The sequence below is a fragment of the Episyrphus balteatus genome, chromosome 3 (assembly GCF_945859705.1).
Source record: "Episyrphus balteatus chromosome 3, idEpiBalt1.1, whole genome shotgun sequence".
Lineage (NCBI taxonomy): Eukaryota > Metazoa > Arthropoda > Insecta > Diptera > Syrphidae > Episyrphus > Episyrphus balteatus.
In genome coordinates, this window is record NC_079136.1 from 67,203,919 (window position 1) to 67,222,886 (window position 18,968).

At 30.9% G+C, this 18,968-nt stretch overlaps 2 protein-coding genes across 2 annotated transcripts; one reads left to right on the forward strand and one right to left on the reverse strand.

Annotated features, from left to right (window-relative positions):
• The first annotated feature begins 14,997 nt into the window (after positions 1 to 14,997).
• On the forward strand, positions 14,998 to 15,706 carry LOC129914846 (U-Kazal-Dg21.2-like). The gene is made up of 3 exons (XM_055994270.1): positions 14,998 to 15,276; positions 15,334 to 15,492; positions 15,556 to 15,706. Exons 1-3 carry the CDS (start codon positions 15,054 to 15,056, stop codon positions 15,594 to 15,596), a joined length of 423 nt encoding a protein of 140 aa, XP_055850245.1. The 5' UTR covers positions 14,998 to 15,053; the 3' UTR covers positions 15,597 to 15,706.
• Positions 15,707 to 16,668: 962 nt separating this feature from the next.
• On the reverse strand, positions 16,669 to 18,072 carry LOC129914840 (U-Kazal-Dg21.2-like). Its single transcript, XM_055994265.1, has 3 exons — positions 17,729 to 18,072; positions 17,517 to 17,669; positions 16,669 to 17,457 (listed from the first exon to the last, which is right to left on the reverse strand). The coding sequence occupies exons 1-3, from the start codon at positions 17,952 to 17,954 to the stop codon at positions 17,390 to 17,392; spliced, it is 447 nt and encodes a 148-aa protein (XP_055850240.1). The 5' UTR covers positions 17,955 to 18,072; the 3' UTR covers positions 16,669 to 17,389.
• Positions 18,073 to 18,968: the final 896 nt, after the last annotated feature.

Consider the following 18,968-nt stretch of genomic DNA (forward strand, 5'->3'; position numbering starts at 1 on the left):
CAATCCAAAGTTATGAGGTAACAAAAAACAAAAAAAAAAAAAACAGATGAATTGAATACCTCCTCCTTTTTGGAAGTCGGTAAAAAAAATTGAAAAAATTTTCCAGCCCCCTCCAAATTTTTTTCTGGATACGCCACTGGGTTCAAATATCGAACTACTTCCAAAAAAGATTGATTAACTAAAATTTTATATGCAGTGTTCAAATGTGCCCCGTGTTCAAAAGTGACCCACTCTCCCCTACCTTGTTCAAAAAGTTTTTGAACAAATATTTTTCAAATAAAACCAACTATACCTACTCTTTAAATGTGTTTAAACAAAAAAGTCAGAGATAAAGGTAAACTTGTAAGCTTACTTGCTTAAATAACATGAATATTTAATTTTTTTTTAAGTTAAGCTTATGTACTTTAATAAACTGCACATTGTTACATAAATGCATTAACAAGTACAATGAGAGGTAAGACATAATCTGCTATTGCTTTTCGTGATTTTACAAAATTGTTTAAACATTAATTTTTTTTTTTTGAGAGGCGTCACTTGCAATCTTGCCCAGGGGCGCCGGCAGCAAGAGCAGCGGTAGACTAAACTGGACATTGGAGATTTGGAGATTTAGTGGAGATTTTGTTTCTTTGGAGATTTTATCCATGGAGATTTTCTCTTTTAGATTTTGGCAAATTGGATTATTTTTACTTGTTCTATAGTATTGGTTTCGTGTAGAAAAAAAATTCGAGGTTCTAATCAAAACCAAATCACTAAATTCAAAATCATCGTAATGATGATGGAGAAGATAAAAAAAGTGGTTTCCGTCATGCCGTCTGTCGGTCTGTGCGTGTGTGCGTCTGTGCGTCCATCTGTACATCGAGCTAGGGCCTAAACGGATGGATGGATTTGCTTGAAACTTGTTACAGATGATTTGAACGTGATTCCCTAGACCGGTTTTTTTTTTTATTTTAATATCTCCTTTTTAACGCATACCTCCCATATAACATTTTCGAGGTATTGCAATTTTCTCCAAAGCGGCTCTAACGATTTTGATTAAAATTGGTGTACATAATACTCTTATTGATTCTAACAAAACTGCGTTTTTAGTTTTTCTCAAAAAATTCGGAGAACGGAAATATGGCGTTGTCATTTTTCAAACATTGACATATTTTTTAAGTTCATAGATTTAATCAAAGCAAAAATCAATTTTATTCAAAATTTTGAGACATTATATTGAAGCGTGAAATGTAAAAAAAATTGTTTTTAAAGTTTTTGAAAAAAAGTTTTAAAAATAAATTTTTTTTAACTTTCGATTTTTTTTTTTAAATTTTTTTTTCGCACACTAAACAAAATCTTAAATTTCCAATAGATATTTAAGATAAAGATACTTTGAACTACAAGAGCAAGTACGTGCGACCCAGTCGTGCATTTTATTTTTGCAGATTTTGTCTCATGGGGATATTTTTTTTTTCGGAGATCTCGTACGATTCCCTTATATTTTGTTTCATCTAAAAACACTAATAAACGGTAAAGTTATTCTAAGAAGAGTGAGTAAAAAAACATGAAATTACAACACGAAGCTTTTTTAGCAAAAAAAAAGAACGAGATCAAAGAGAAACGTCAAAATGAGTCTCACAATGTTCGACCGGAGATACACAGGGTAGAAAATCTTCCATCCCTTTTTTCAAACATTCTTTCTCTCTTGCTCTTATGTGCATCTTGAACTTTACGTCTTCGTGTAGAAGCAGACAAAGTGATTTCAATTCACTTTCGATCGAATTGCGGAACATGGGCGTTTATATAGAAAATAGTGATAGGAAAAAATCTGTAAAAAGTTTTGATGAATAAAAAAATAACAGAAAAAAGTATCGTACATTTAGGTACCCTCTAAGAAATTTTTGAAAAATGATCCAGCCCCCTCCAAATTTTTTTCTGGAAACGCCACTGTGCGTATCTACTTGGTAACACTAGCTGATGAATATACTCGGGTACCCGGATATTTTGAGGACCCGGGTATTATAATACAATTCCTTAGTTTATCTGAAAGCACCGACATATACAAAATAATAGCAACTTCAAGCCATTATTTGAAATATGACAGGTCAAACTGTATCTAACCATCTCAAAAATGTTGTGAAAATTTTTTTGACAGCAAAAATCTTTAAAAAACACCGAGTTTTGCTAAGTTAACATTCGGAGGTGTGGAGGCTCCTGTACAGCAAAAAAGTAGAGGCCCCTCCTTCCCCTTATCAGAGAATAAGTCTTTTCCAAAAAAATTAATATTTTTGTATGGCTGATCTTGATCAAGCTAATTAAATGCTAATTTACCACTGTGGTTCAGTGGAAAAAGGTGTTGCGCGGAAACAAAACCATTCCAGGCTAAACTCCCGGATTAGGTGAACGTTTTTTATTTCAGATAAATGTACGCAAATCAAGAATACGATAAATGGAAGCGTTCAAATGCAGTGTTGTTTTTTTTTTTTTTTTTAATATTTCTTTCAGATAAAATAAAAACGAATTTAATCTTTTCTTAACTTTTTTTCTAATAAAATTGAGTGCCAGATTTTCATGAATTTCACTGAAAATACTATTCCTCGTCGACGAAAAGAAATAAGAAATAATGATTGCTTGGAAAAATGTTTATTTTTAAAACAAAAAACAAGTTAAAAAAGTAATTCTTGCAATATTTAAAACATTTTTTATACTAATTATGCAGTTTACATTTGCATTGAAAAAATCAAGTATTTCGTAGGTTTTGAATGAACAACATTCAAAACAATAAAGTATTTCGGTTTATTCCTCTACAAAATGGTCTGACAGTTCTTCTCAGGAATATCTTTCATTTCTGAAAAAAATAAATTAAAATAGTGATGTTATTAATTATTTTAATATGTATATAAATTATTTCTTACCTGGGAGACCATTTAAGTCATTTTTGCACCATTGGTCCATATAAATACAATAATTTCCAAATCTCTGACATGTTTGTCCCCCTGTAGTAGTTGCATACACTGGAGGAGCATTACTTGCGCAAGCACCTCTTCCCAAACATCTGGTATCTTCTGCAGCTACATGCTACAGAACAGTATGTCACTACTGCACGTATTATTTAGAATTGAATTTCAAACGGACTCTACGGACTCACGATTTTAAATATGAAGAATTGGTTTCATTTAATAACGATTTAATTTAAGGTTTGATGATGGAGATAGCCCAGTCGGGATGTACAAAAAATTAAGCTGAAATGGAAATAATTAGATCGTGCAATTTTTTTTCATAGGATGATAGAGGGGATCACTGAGAGCTTAAAACCAGTTTTTCGGGAAAATCGACCTTGTGCTTAAGCCGCCATCTTGGATTAAAGGTAAAACACGTTTTAGTGAATAACTCGGCCATTTTTGATTTTTGACAAAAATTATATATGTAAAACTTGTAGAAAATTTTATTTTCTATAACTGTTGTCTTAATAAATTTTTCTATATGACTCATATTTTTCGAGTTAATTTGAAAAAACTATACCCCTAATCAGCTTAAACTTTATACCCGCTTTGATTATAGATTTTAAGATCAACGCAATATGGGAGTGTTTTTATATGTTTTTGAGGATGATAAATCTAGCTGCAATGTTAGTTTTTGCAAATTCATGAAATTTTATAAACAAAAGGAACTATCTCAAAATCGGTAAGTGTCGTTTTAAACAAAATTAATAAATATTATAATTGATGTCTAGCAAGACAAGCTAGTCTTTGAATTTTTCAAATCGGTTCATTAATGCCTGAGATATGACCAATTGTTTATAATAAGAGCTTACAAGAGAGAGTGAGTTATAAACAATTGGTCAGATCTCAGGCATTAATGAACCGATTTGAAAAATTCAAAGACTAGCTTGTCTTGCTAGACATCAATTATAATATTTATTAATTTTGTTTAAAACGACACTTACCGATTTTGAGATAGTTCCTTTTGTTTATAAAATTTCATGAATTTGCAAAAACTAACATTGCAGCTAGATTTATCATCCCCAAAAACATATAAAAACACTCCCATATTGCGTTGATCTTAAAATCTATAATCAAAGCGGGTATAAAGTTTAAGCTGATTAGGGGTATAGTTTTTTCAAATTAACTCGAAAAATATGGGTCATATAGAAAAATTTATTAAGACAAAAGTTATAGAAAATAAAATTTTCTACAAGTTTTACATATATAATTTTTGTCAAAAATCAAAAATGGCCGAGTTATTCACTAAAACGTGTTTTACCTTTAATCCAAGATGGCGGCTTAAGCACAAGGTCGATTTTCCCGAAAAACTGGTTTTAAGCTCTCAGTGATCCCCTCTATCATCCTATGAAAAAAAATTGCACGATCTAATTTTTTCCATTTGAAATGTTTAATTCTACTGGGCTAAGAATCCAGTAAGTAATTTACATTAATTTAACAACGATTACTTCGTGATCTTCTACAATATGTACACCTTCATAGATATGTACATTGTACAATCGCGCGCTCTTCAGGAAAATATTTTACCATGATAATTTCGGCATCTTTTGATAAGAATATTTTGGCGTATAGTTCCGCTATATGTTTTATCAAAAACAAAACTTTCGTCGATGCTCATGTCAAAATTTATTTATCTCCACATTTATAATTTATTACTTTATTGTCTATAATCTCAAATTGAAACAAGCACACTCTCCCAAAGTTATGACATCAGCAGCTTATCTTCAGTAGTTATCAATTCTTAATACTAACAATTATTTATAACGACAAGACGTTTTGTTTAATTTGTGTTTGACGTGAAAACAAAACATTAATTTAACAACCATATTTACTGAACAACTTTAACCAAATAAGTTTTTGAGTGAAATGAAACCGAAAGTACTTAATTTCAAAGCAAAAACCTTTTTTGAATACGTATTTAGGTTTTTGCAGTTTATTAATAGGTTTAATCGCTTCACATGTCTATTATTGATGGTATATTAATCATTTTTTCAAACAATGTAAACAACATTATTTTAAATCTAAACGGCATAGAAAAACTGATATTAAACTCAACTCCATCGTCACTATCTATCATAATCGTATAATTTCATGAGATTATAATTGTTCAATATTGTTTATCAACACGGTAGTGGGTCATTATTTATTATTTTTTTTAGAACCTACCTACCAATTATAAACTCAAGTTTAGTCAATTGCATTTAGAAATAAATTAGAAAATTCCCATTAAAGGGGTTTTTACTTTTCTAGTTAAAAAACGAAAGGTATAATAATAGTCACTCGAACTACTTAGATTCTGCTTCAATAATTACCCACAAAATGTTACTTAAATTAATCTGATACTATTCCTATATTATATTAGGTTAATCGTCGAGCAATTTTTTGTCAACTTTAATCCGAAATCTGAACTGTCTATTCAATAAAAGAAAAGTTTAAACGTTATAAAAATATTTTATTTTATTTAATAAAATGAACTTTTATTTTTACATTATAGACCAGTGCCGATGCCTTCAAAAACATTAAAAAGTATAAAAAAATCATAGTAGGATGAAACCCATTGGAAAAGGAGGTGAATATGATGAAAATTAAAGGAAAAATAAATTACGGGCGAGCCGAGTTCGGGAAGTGGGTGGGTTGAGTTTTTAATGGTAAAAAATGGTATATCTTGATTTCCGGCAAAACTACACGTCCTATAGAAAAAAGTTGTATGACAAAGTTGTAGGTAATAAAAAGATCTACAACTTTTGTATCAACAATTTTTTCACATAACCTCAAAATTTATGTGAAAAATTCAAAAAACCGAGTTTTTGGTTTTTTATTTTTATCTTTTTCAAAAACAAAAATTTTTCTACGAAATTTGGTGAAAACTTACCTTATTATGTCTCAAATACACTGGAATTTATTTGATTTAAAATATTAATTTGTTCACCTTATTTTGACTTAATACCAAAAAAACACCCTAATTTTCAATCGAAAATTCACGTGTCAAAATATCAGGTTTTTTCAAAAAGTCGATGGGCATTTCGTTTTTTAAAATGTCTATTTTCTGATGGTGTAAAAAAAATTTACATTAGTATACTATAGAACATGTTTTAGTAAAATGCAAAAAATGAAAAAAGTTGTAATTCGAAAAATTTTTTTTTATCATTGTTTACAATTTTGGCCTATTTATTCGAATTTACTCTTTAAGTACTCAAAAAACGTAGGATTTCATGTAATATTGATTAATGTTACAGTTTTTGAGTAATTTAAGTGTAAATTTTAATAAATAGTCCAAAATTTTAAATAATGGTAAAAAAATTTTCGAATTCAAGCTTTTTGCTTTTACCGAGAACATGTACTATGGTATACTAATGTAAATTTTTGTTTACATTATTGGAAAGTAGAGATTTTAACGAACAAAATACCCACCGATTTTTTGAAAAAAGCTGATATTTTGACACGTGAATTTTCGATTGAAAATTAGGGTGTTTTTTTGGTATTAAGTCAAAAAAAAGTTAAAAAATAAATATTTTAAATCAAATAAATTCCAGTGTATTTGAGACATAATAAGGTAAGTTTTCACCAAATTTCGTAGAAAAATTTTTGTTTTTGAAAAAGATAAAAATAAAAAACCAAAAACTAAGTTTTTTGAATTTTTCACATAAATTTTGAGGTTATGTGAAAAAATTGTTGGAACAAAAGTTGTAGATCTTTTTATTACCTACAACTTGGTCATACAACTTTTTTCTATAGGACGTGTAGTTTTGCCGGAAATCAAGATATACCATTTTTTACCATTAAAAACTCAACCCACCCACTTCCCGAACTCGGCTCGCCCGTAATTTATTTTTCCTTTAATTTTCATCATATTCATCTCCTTTTCCAATGGGTTTCATTCTACTATGATTTTTTTTGGTTTCAAAAATTATCGACCCTGGTCTATTAGGTATCAATCTGTTTTAGCTGTTCACATAAAATATACATTTTTGATGCTCTATTTCTCTCTTAAAATTATACTCAATAAAAGTGCAAAACTGCGAACATGAAGGCGGATATTGGAGATTAAAAAGATGGAAACATTGAAAACAAATATCTACAGCATTAATAATTTTTTTAAATTTAAATGCCATCTAGATAAACGTAATTATTTTCAAACATGAAATTTTCACCTATACCCATGATAAATGGCTGCATGTTCTCTTGCTTATTCAACAGGAATTTGATATGGTCGTCTAGTTCCTGGCCATGGCTTTCCACTAGAGTCAAACTTTAAATTCATAGAGTCGACGTCTAAGAATCCTTTACCTCTCCATTACCACCATTACGACCCCCTGTTTACAGGAACAAGAGGTCGGTCCTGGCAGCAGGCAGGAAAGGGGCACAGGTTACGGTACGGCAGCTGGCATGCTATCTTAGCACGTCCTAGCTCGTCGGATGGGGAGGTTCTTGCTACCGTAGCCCTGTACCGATGTTACGATTCAATATCATGCAAAAAAAATTATAAAAATACCGCGAATATTTTAGGGTTCTACAAAGAAAAATTTAGCACCATGGCTGCTGCGTCCTCCTAATTCTCGAACAGTCCCGAAATTATTGCGCCTAAAAGCTTAACCTTTCATGTTGGTGTCCCAGTTCTCCTTATCTGCATGGTCACTTCCACCCCTGACTACTTCTCTTAAAGAGTCATGCTAAAAAAAGCAAAATCCACAAGCAATTATGAAAAAGAGATATCCTTGAAGCGACTTCCCAAGTTCGTATACCAAACTAAGCCTTCATCCACTCATAACACAGCCACACAAAAAAATATAAAAGTTCTGACCTGTGGTTGCGACCAGGTTTTTCATATAGTTTTTGGGTCGGTGAAACTGAATCCGAAGTCCGTTTTGCCCTATCACGTCAGGTTTCTGAGATATCCTCAAAAAAATGTCAAAACCAAAAAAACAAAAGTTCTTATCTGACATTACTTTCAAATAGAAGTAGATTCTGAAAAAGAGAAGTAGGGAAGTAGATTTTAATTTTTTTTCCCAAAATCGAAGTAAATCTACTTCGATCGAAGTAAAGTCCGAACCCTGATCGTCATTAAGCCTTTAAAGTCTTTATGATTTTTCTATTTTTTTTCCCCTTAATATTAATTAACACAATTTTTATATTTAAACATATAAGGTAAGTAAGGGAACACGGGGGATTAATTTTACTAGGTAGAGCTGCCCATCTTCAAGACGATGGAAATTCACTTTCTCATTTGAAAGTCTGTAAGAAAGTTTGTGAAGAACTTCGTCGATTTCCTCAAGACAGGTTATCTTTGAGCAGTTTTGAACTTTTCGGTGTCGTCGCCTCTTTCTTCGAATACTTTTCACTTTAATACGTGACTTTTTGATTGTATTATTTGCGTTGCATTTTTATTATCATAGTTTGTTGGTGCTCTCTTTCGATAGAGACAATCTTCTGTCTCCATATCTAAATTGTCGGAGTTTGTAGCCATTTTGAATGGCGTTGGGATTGGGACTGTAAGTCAGGGCCGCTTTACAGGCAGACATTCTCTTTAGAGCCCGTAGAGTGAAATACTAGACTGCATCGGGAATATTAATTGTATGCGGTGTCATTTTTGCCGTCTTGATTTTGCTGGTTAATTCCACGGCTCAGAAATAAATGTTTCACAAATTTTTTATGTTTTTATAAAAATTCACGTTTTATTTTACGTTTGATTTTAGTTTGTAAGCAGTTCTATAAGTTAAATACTTTGAATAATTTTAAGTTAAGTGATTTTGTAAAATGAAAATGGAGACCTCGATTGAACACGTTTGATTGACAAAAAAAAGAATGAAGTGTGAATGACAAATTTGAGTGAAGTTGGTGGAGGTTGAATGATTGAATGATGGAATCTGAGTGAATGAAACATGAAACAGGCCGAATCGAATCGCAAAATGCAAGGTGCAAACACAATGCCCTTATAGAGCAAGATCCCAGGGCCGCCAGACATTACTTATTTTCTCAAGAAAAAAATGTATGGAATTACGTAGTGCTAGGACATACTATTAGTGTATGGATACTGGCTATCTTGTGCCGACGGCCATTTTACCACTAACAGGTGCTAAAGGTACGAAAAATACGTAGTTACTTTTCTTATTTTCTCAAGGCTGATTTTTATATATGATACTCAGGGAACTAATACATTAATTTTTGTAAGCTGCCAGACCCGTCCGATGGGCCTAACACCTTGCCAGACACGCATTTTAGTATACGGGAAAGTTAGATTTTGTTATATGGAGGTCTGGGAAAAAATTTATAACACATTTTGACTTCAGGACTCGAAAGAGTATCAAGACACGAGTCGAAAACCACATTTTGAACAATCGCATCTAGAGTCATTTGGCCGCCATTTTGTTTTTTTAATAAAAATTTCAATTTTTCACATAACTCATGTATTTTTGAATCTACAGAAAAAAAATGTATTGCAAACTTGAAGATAATTTAATTTACTACAATATATGTTAAATTACTTTTTTCGATTATACCTTCGGTTTAAGAGTTAGGGTGGTTTTTTTTTGAAACCATATTTTCGTCATATCTCTTTTATTTGAGCTTTTTTGAAAATTAACTTGAAGTAAAAGTTGTAGATCTTTTTATTACCTTCAATTATTACATAAACGGTTTTTCGATTTGACAGTCCGTTTTTGATCTGTAGGAAAAAAACTTCAAAAAGGTTGCAATTTTTTTATATAGGAAAAATATTCTAGTACAGGGTAATTTGCATTAGATGTAACAACAACCTAGGCGTGTAGGTTGCACTCAGACAAGAACAAAATCGTATAACTAACACTGCCAGACCCATTCCGACAGCCATTTTTTTTGCCAGACACCTTAAAGCTTTGAAAAAAATAGTTTAACTTTACTTATTTTCTCAAGCTTCATTTTTATATATGATACTCAGGGAACTAATTCAATAAATATTTGTAAGCTGCCAGACCCGTCGGATGGGCCTGACACCTTGCCAGACACGCTTTGTTATAAAACTCCTTTACAAACATGCTCACGCTGCGCTGGCGCTGATACACATAGCTAGCATTTGTGCGTGTCTGGCAAGGTGTCAGGCCCATCCGACGGGTCTGGCAGCTTACAGATATTTATTGAATTAGTTCCCTGAGTATCATATATAAAAATTAAGCTTGAGAAAATAAGTAAAGTTAAACTATTTTTTTCAAAGCTTTTTCTGTAGATTCAAAAATACATGAGTTATGTGAAAAATTGAAATTTTTATTAAAAAAACAAAATGGCGGCCAAATGACTCTAGATGCGATTGTTCAAAATGTGGTTTTCGACTCGTATCTTGATACTCTTTCGAGTCCTGAAGTCAAAATGTGTTATAAATTTTTTCCCAGACCTCCATATAACAAAATCTAACTTTCCCGTATACTAAAATGCGTGTCTGGCAAGGTGTTAGGCCCATCGGACGGGTCTGGCAGCTTACAAAAATTAATGTATTAGTTCCCTGAGTATCATATATAAAAATCAGCCTTGAGAAAATAAGAAAAGTAACTACGTATTTTTCGTACCTTTAGCACCTGTTAGTGGTAAAATGGCCGTCGGCACAAGATAGCCAGTATCCATACACTAATAGTATGTCCTAGCACTACGTAATTCCATACATTTTATTCTTGAGAAAATAAGTAATGTCTGGCGGCCCTGGGATCTTGGACTATTAAGGCGATTACACTTTGCATTTTCTTTTTTGATACATTTTTTACGTGGTTGAAACTTAGTTAAAATGTTGTTCAACATTAATTCTGTTACTTTTTTTTTACGTTTTTTTTCAGCAATGGCTAACTTTTGTCGTTGGCGACCTAGTCTCTTTCGAGTCCCAACCTTCGCCGACAGCTGCGACCCCTGCCAACACTTGAAAATATCGATTTTTATTTAAACTTGCATAGTTAATAAAAAAAAGCGCAAACGAAAACTCAAATAAATATTAAAAAACAAAGAAAAAAAAAGACAACAAAACAAAAAATAAATTTACTTGTTCATGAAGTTTAACTTTTAATATTTCTACACTGAGGGAAAAAACGCAACGTAAAATGTTCAACGTTGATTTAATGTTGAAAAAATTAACATGAAACTTCTTCAAAATAAAATTGAAACAAGTTAAAAAAATTTTTGTCGGACTTCAGCTTTTGTTGCATTTTATCACTCTAATTTTCAACAGTGAGATAGCACGTTGGTAAAGCATTCGCCTAGTAACCCAAGAGTTGTAGGTTCGATCCCCAGCGGCTGCCCATTTTTTCTATTTTTTTAATAAATTAAAGCTTTTTTTTTAAGTTGAAACATCTTTGATTTAAAGATGTTTTATAACAGTAAACCACTTTAAACTAACGATGTTCTACTTTGATTTTAAAATTTTCGTCTTCTGCTGGTTTTACATACGTCTGCATTAGAGTGTCCGCAAGAAATCGATTTTCGAAATTTGGTCGGGGGAACCCCATAAAATGTTCCGCCTTTGCAGATTTTTAGATAGCCAAAATTTAAGCTCGATTGGATAAGTCTAAATGGTGCCGACACTCGCTCAAAGTATCAAAAATCTCTGTTTTTTCACTGTTTTTCGAAGAAAATTAGCTCTAGCTCCCAAACAGATGGGGTTATTTTCACTTTTTATATATTAAATGAAAGGTAGTGTTATTACACATAATTCAGATTCAAAATTTGTTTAGTTTTACAAAAAAAAAAAAATATTGTCACAATTTAAATTTTCAGTACCTACCTCAAAAAGAGCTGAAGTGCAAACTCGATTTAAAATGAAACTTTTTTTACTGTTTTATTTAAAAAAAAAATCGAAACATTTAACAGATTTCTAAAAAACAAAATACTTAACATCGCACAGTGTGGCCAATCACGAATCTAGCTATACAAAATTAATAACTCGCGTTAAATCGACTTTTTTTCTAAACAGTTTTAAACAAATGAATGTGAATAGATAAAATTCTATAAAAAAGAAAGATTTTTTAAAAAGAAATCTATAACTTCTGCAAAAAGTGGGTCAAAATAGTGATGAAGAAAATGAATTTTTATAGTATTTGAATTTATGTTTCCGTAAACATATTCTATGATTGGATATACTTAATTATTAAAAAAAAACGCTTGAAAAATCTCAATAAATAAAAACTCTTTTGCTATTCACGAAAAAAGAGAGGCAGAATAATTAGTTTTTATTAAAAAATAGAACTTTTACACACGTTTTTGACAGGTGACATATATGATTTATTTTCTCAATATCATGCTTTAAATTAAAATTTAAGGAATAATTTTAATTAAATATGTTTCCCAATCATAAAAAATGGCATCACCTTTAAAAATATCTGCAGATAATTCAAAAAAGTAACTCCTTTTCGTGCGATGCAAACTTGAAACTTAAGGGCCTATTAAAAGCAGCTGTGTTTATTATTACCTTCGATGTTTTTCAAGCTAATAATTCTCTAAATTTCTTGGTGTCCCTATTTCTGGCCTTTTACACTTGCTTACTTTTTGCATTTAACTTGTTTTAGGTGTTCCGACAGAAAAGCATCATTCATCAATGATGATGCCTGATTAGTTGAAAATTCCAGTGGTTTAGTGGTTCCAGAGGATCAGAACTTAATCTTTTATATATTTTGATCCTTCACTCAAAGAAAATTTCGATAAATCCTTTACGGTTTTATTGGAATATGCTTTTTCAATTTTGCGGAGAGCGATTCTACTGATTTTAACTATTTCTAATGGATAGGTGCACTTTTAACCTTTCGTTTGTTATATTTTTCCCATTTTTTTAATTTTTAAAAATTCTTTTCTTCTTTGTTTAACTATCTACTGTTTTTGTTTATTTAGTTACCACATAATATTGGTCAAGCAAAATGAAATTCATGTTTAAAGAGCGGTCCAAAGTGTCTTCCACCTTTTTTGTTTTTTTTTTTTTGCTTAACTTGAAGCACAAAACTTTTATATATGTTTTTAATTTTTATTTATTGTCAAAAATGTTCCAAAGATGATACCTGCTCATTAAAAGATCAAAAAAACTGTCTTTTCGATCTTATTTGGCAGTTTTGACACATTTTTCGAAAATTTGTTTTTTTTGAAAATCTTGACTTCATTTTGAAAAGTGAAAAAAGTTGTATGGCGGTCGAGAAAACGCGAGACATGTAAATAGCTAATCTCAATGACAACACTCCACAATACATTTATTAATTAATTTCAGACCGGAAAATGCGGAAAAATTAACTTTACCTCTATTTGAAAAACAAAGATATTTTTTTTGCACTTCCTAGCCTTCTTACAGAATTTATTTTTTTTTTAAATAGTTGCAATGGTAATTAATAAATAAAAATTTTAATACTTTACCTCCAAATGTAGATTAACAATTTAAAAAAACAATTACAACAAAAAAACTACCAAAGCGTTTTTAATCGTCAACCAAACTCAAGCGAAAAATAGAATACTTTGTATTATCTCCATCCAACTGTTGGCAAGAACCAACTTTCAAGCTTAGCTTAAGCTAATCCGAGATGAAAACCAAAAAACCAAACATGAATTACAGTTACCCATTGTATTGAGAAGCTCAACTCATGATTTAAAATCATGTGGCTAAACTTTTTTTTTTCTATTTTGTCCAGTCAGATTGGCGAATTACCACACTGTGCATCGTGTTAAATTTCTTATACATAATTATTGAAGTAAATACTAAAAAATTTAATCAAGTGACTTACTTAAAGTAGTTTTGGAAGCATCAGGATATAATTTTCGGCACTCACTGACTACCTGAAGTACATATTGTTTTTGTTCCTCATCTTTAGTTAAAAGATTATTAAAATCGGTTATTAACTTGACTCCTCTTTCTGCCATGTCATTTACGACTTTAAGTGTTTTTATTATTATTATTTCTCTAAAATTTAATTTTTTTTCTATTAAAAGCTTAAATCCTGAAAATTCCATAACACTTCGTTGAATATCTTAAGATTTGTTTTAGTTTGTCACAATTGTCAACATTGAGTTAGCCCGATGTTAAAGCGCTCGCCTATCAATCCAGGCATAGCAGGTTCAACCCCCACTGGGTGCCCTTTTTGTTTTGTTTTTTTTTTTCAGTCAATTTTACTCTGTGCTTCTATAATTGATAAAATTATTATATATTATTATATATAATACGAGAAGCATTTCAATTAGATAGGTAACATCAATCTATAACATAGAAAGTTTTATTTTAAATCGAGTTTGCACTTCAGCTCTTTTTGAGGTAAGTACTGAAAATTTAAATTGATGACAATATTTTTTTTTTTTGTAAAACTAAACAAATTTTGAATCTGAATTATGTGTAATAAGCACTACCTTTCATTTAATATATAAAAAGTGAAAATAACCCCATCTGTTTGGGAGCTAGAGCTAATTTTCTTCGAAAAACAGTGAAAAAACAGAGATTTTTGATACTTTGAGCGAGTGTCGGCACCATTTAGACTTATCCAATCGAGCTGAAATTTTGGCTATCTAAAAATCTGCAAAGGCGGAACATTTTATGGGGTTCCCCCGAAAAAAATTCGACAAAAATTTTTTTCTATGGGAGTTGCGGTCACTCTAGTCTGCATGCAGAAAAGTAAAGGGAGATAGATACAATACGTACAATCCGTACTTAAGAAGGAGAGGCATTGATGAAAACGAACATGTTCGTCTTCGCCATAATCTTCCTATAATCTGCATTTGTGAAGATGTCTGCATTTTCATCTACTCTCTCTATTCAACATCTGTGGTTCTTAAATACTGTGTCTCCTTTTAATGCAGATCAACGCAAAATCATTCCAAAAAATAGTTGAATCAACGTGGTTTTCGTTGATTTTAAGTTGTTTTTTCCCTCAGTGTATAGTTTATGGCTGTTCTCTTATATGTATAAATATAAATGGACAATACCTTACCTTGTCTACGTTAGCGATACATATAAAATGTAAACAAAACAAACATTTTTAAATAAAGACTTCGTGAATTTAAAAAAAAAATGATAATTAAACGATAGTGTTGTATAAAGCTTCTACACATTTAACTTTTTCTCGCAGTAAGCTTAAATTTGTTCTATCGATCGGCCGAACTATGAAGAATTCATTATTTTTAATATCACTTATTTTGCATTTGGCTGTATTTGGATTTTGTGATTCTAAACCAAATGAACCAAAACGTTGTAGCATAGCCTACAAGTGTTCTTCCTTAGCGGAACCAGTTTGGACTACATCCGATGATGTACATTGTGAAGTATTTAGAAATAATTGCTATTTGCTAAATGACAATTGCCAACGTGTTAATAGAGATGAACCAGGTTTGAAAGCTTAAAATTGTTTGTAATCAAAAATAAAAGGTTTTTTTTTGTGAGTAGAAGCCAAAAAAATAGAAAAAGAGAGATGCCAAGAATTATGTGAATCAGCTCCACCGTGCTCAGAGGTTGACACTCCGGTTTGTGGCTATTATGATGAAGAGAAACAAACATTTGCAAGTCAATGTGACATGAAGAAATTTGTTTGTAAAACTGGAAAAAGTATGAAATCATATAACTTTGAAAAAGTTTGTTGTGATAAATAACTTTTTTTTTTATTTTTAGCTTTTGACTTGTTTGCTGAGGGAGAATGTCCAAAAGTCTGATTTTTTGTTATTAAAAAAATTACCTATTATATCTGTATGTTTGGTATTGATTAATATACCTACAATTAATAAATTGAACAAATTTGAGTACATAGTTGAAAAAAAAAATTAAATTAAATTTTTAATTAAAACCAAAGTAAATGTTAGAAGATTATCTGTTATTATTAATAGTATAAGAACTTTGCAGTGTGTTTGCTTTAAACCACCAAAGTTGGTAATGAGAAGTCCCAAGGGTCCGATCCGAAGTTCTAATTTGATGAGGACAAGTTTGGACAAGATATTGCAAAATCTTCTACGATAAATCTAAAAAATTTCCGGGAATTTGTTTCAAAGAATTCCATTTCTTTTTTCTTATTTCTCTCTCTCTCTCTTTATCTTTTATTATAAACAATTGGTCATATCTCAGGTATTAATGAACCGATTTAAAAAATTCAAAGATTTTATTCTCTTGCTAGACATCAATTATAATATTTATTCATTTTGTTTAAAATGACACTTACCGATTCTCAGATAGTTCTTTTTGTTTATAAATTTTTAGGAATTTGCAAAAACTAACATTGCAGCTAGATTTCTCATCCCCAAAAACATATAAAAACACTCCCATATTGCGTTTATCTTAAAATCTTTACTTTAAGCTCTCCCTCTCAGTGATACCATCTACCGTCCTACACTGAGGGAAAAAATAAATTGAAGTTGAAACGTCTTTATTTCAAAGATGAAAAAATTGCACGATCTAATTTTTTCCATTTCAGCTTATTTTTTTGTACATCCCGACTGGGCTATATGGACAACAACCGAACGTACCACATACTATGTGTAATATGAATTTACCCTATACTATAAATTTAATTTACCTGATGTCTCATTGTCTCCTCATCATTCTGACTTCCGACCTTCCGAGTAAAGGCTTGGCCACATTGGAGGGTATGCGGTAGCGGTACGGGTAGCGGAGAGGGTACTTGTATGAAAAAAATTCCAAACTGACACATCAACGTTCAGGTGTGGAATTTTTTTAGTACAAATATCGTTACCGCTATACCGCATACCCTCCGGTGTGGCCAAGCCTTAATGTGATAGGTATAGGGTTAGCTTTAATTCAGTCGATGTTGTCACACGCAATAGTGCATTACGACTTCAAGAGTTTCGATTTTGTTGCTTTTGTGGTATTGGTTACCGTTAAAGAACAAGTAAGTGCCATTATTTTTTCACAATAATTATTATTTCACAATAAAAACAACTTCAAATCGCGTGCAATTAAAAACGATTTCCACTCGTAAACAATTAGGTACAAACTATTAAAAACGGTACAAATGAAAATTCATGCAAAGTATACCTACTCTATTTTTTTTATGAAGAAAAATTGTTATTAGTTTTCAAATAAGTCAAAGTGCTTTGTGAATTTTCAAAAATCAAATGTTTGTTTGACATTTTTGGTTTTTCTTTTACTGTTGATTGTTTCAATCTTTTGGGACCATTTCAAGTATTTTTTCAAAGTTCGAGATGTATGTAGTAAGTTTTACGACGCATGCAAAGGGCATCTCTGCAGGTTGCAGCTTTTTAAATTTCTTCTTCATGAAGTGGAAATAAAAAGTTAAACTCATCTTCTGTCAATCTGGACTGACTCTTGTAAACTTGATTACCTGCAGCGCGGTTTGACTTACCTGGTACTTCATTTTGGACTTTAAATTTAAAGTTGAAAAAACAAAGTAATTCATAAATTTTGCATCATTTTCTTTTTGTTTTAGGTACAGAGATTTCCTAGATACTCATACTTTCTAGCATATAATTTAATATCAATTTGCACTTTTATCATTTCCATTAGCGGGACACTTACATGCTCCTTGGGAGAAAAGCCGAAAAGCTAAAATCAAAAATAAAAATTATTTAACTTGAACTTAAATTTTCCCCAAAAAAACTTACTTTTGTCATTTTTGCAATTGTATCTTTCCATTTCGCATTCATTGTTGAAAGTTTTCTTATGATTCAAATATTCTGCACAAAATGGAAGAACGTAGAGTGGACAAACAGATGGACAAAATGGTTTACATTTCTTTTTTGTACTTGGGATGATTACTTGAACAAAAACAACACGTTTAGAAAATAAACAAAATTAAATTAATTATTTAACTCACAAGTTTCATTCCTGACTTTACGATCACAATTTTCAAGAGTAATAAAACAAGGATTTCGATAGATATGACAAGCTTTTCCGATAAACCCGTAAGTGTTGTCTGGTATTGTTGAGCATCTTATCCATGCAGAACAAGAAATTGGAGTTTCAGAAAGTACACTTAATGGGGTAAGTAAAACTGTTAAAGCTAAAATGCTGGTAATGTAAATTACAAGAGAATATTTCATGATGTATATGACTCGACTGAATACTCTTTTGAATGTGAACTTCTGGGTTCTAGCAGACAAAGAAAATGACTTTTTTTTTTTAATTTTCAGGAACGATTGCGCCGAAGGTGTTATCAAGATTATTGACTCAGTTGTTAATTTCAACACGATAAGTACATAAAAAAGATAATGGTATACGTTCTCATCTTTTGTGCTGTAAAATCAATTTAAAGTGCAATAAAGAGTGCATTTTTACACTTAATTGGTTGTTTGTTGTTTGGTTTTAGTAGAAAATTACTAAATTAAAATTATAAAGCTATTAATATTTATAGAATATTTACTCAATAAGAAAATAGTTAAAAAGATTAAAAATAACTGTCCAATTTAATGGCAATGGTATCGGCTCCCACTGTGCAATTTTTCACAAAAATATTTAAATGGAAGAATTAGTTTCTTGGTCTGACACAGGGGGCAGAACTTCTTTTTAATTTTCTGCCATTCATTTGGCAAAAATCTCCGTCAATGAATTCGTACATATGCACTGCTGCTTGTGGGCGTTTTACATTGAAAATGAAATATCCAGAGGGTGAGTTTCAAAAATTTAAAAGTAATTTTCAAAATCCACCATACATACGGTGACCATATTTCTAGGAGCGAGATCCGGGACAGATACAAATTTTGTGGGATAGGTTTGAAAATATTGACTCTTCAAAAAAAAAAAAATGAGATTTAATTTTTCCTAATTTTGATATATCAAGATTTCTTAAACGATTTTATGGCATTATTTTCATTAAAATCATTTAAGCCGTTAGCGAAGAAGTCAGAAATCAAGAACACGGACTTATAACTCTTTAAACTGTTAATTTCTAATAAAATATCTTTTTAAATCAAAATCGTGAGAGCTGTTTTTTAAGGTTTTAATTTCAAAAATTGAATTAATTCAATTTTTGAAATGTTCTTAAAAGTTTTTAAATTTAGCTGGGTGTGTTACTCTTCCACATGTTCATTGCTCGAAAAAAACTTTTTCGGGTGTAG

Excerpts from the sequence above, each read along its gene's own strand:
- LOC129914846 (XM_055994270.1), top strand. The coding sequence starts at position 15,054 with ATGAAGAATTCATTATTTTTAATATCACTTATTTTGCATTTGGCTGTA. Across the intron at positions 15,277-15,333 it reads TGTTAATAGAGATGAACCAG|AAGCCAAAAAAATAGAAAAA; the intron begins GTTTGAAAGCTT and ends TTTTGTGAGTAG. Across the intron at positions 15,493-15,555 it reads TGTTTGTAAAACTGGAAAAA|CTTTTGACTTGTTTGCTGAG; the intron begins GTATGAAATCAT and ends TTTTATTTTTAG.
- LOC129914840 (XM_055994265.1), bottom strand. The coding sequence starts at position 17,954 with ATGAAATATTCTCTTGTAATTTACATTACCAGCATTTTAGCTTTAACA. Across the intron at positions 17,670-17,728 it reads TAAAGTCAGGAATGAAACTT|TAATCATCCCAAGTACAAAA; the intron begins GTGAGTTAAATA and ends TTTTTGTTCAAG. Across the intron at positions 17,458-17,516 it reads CAATTGCAAAAATGACAAAA|CTTTTCGGCTTTTCTCCCAA; the intron begins GTAAGTTTTTTT and ends TTTTGATTTTAG.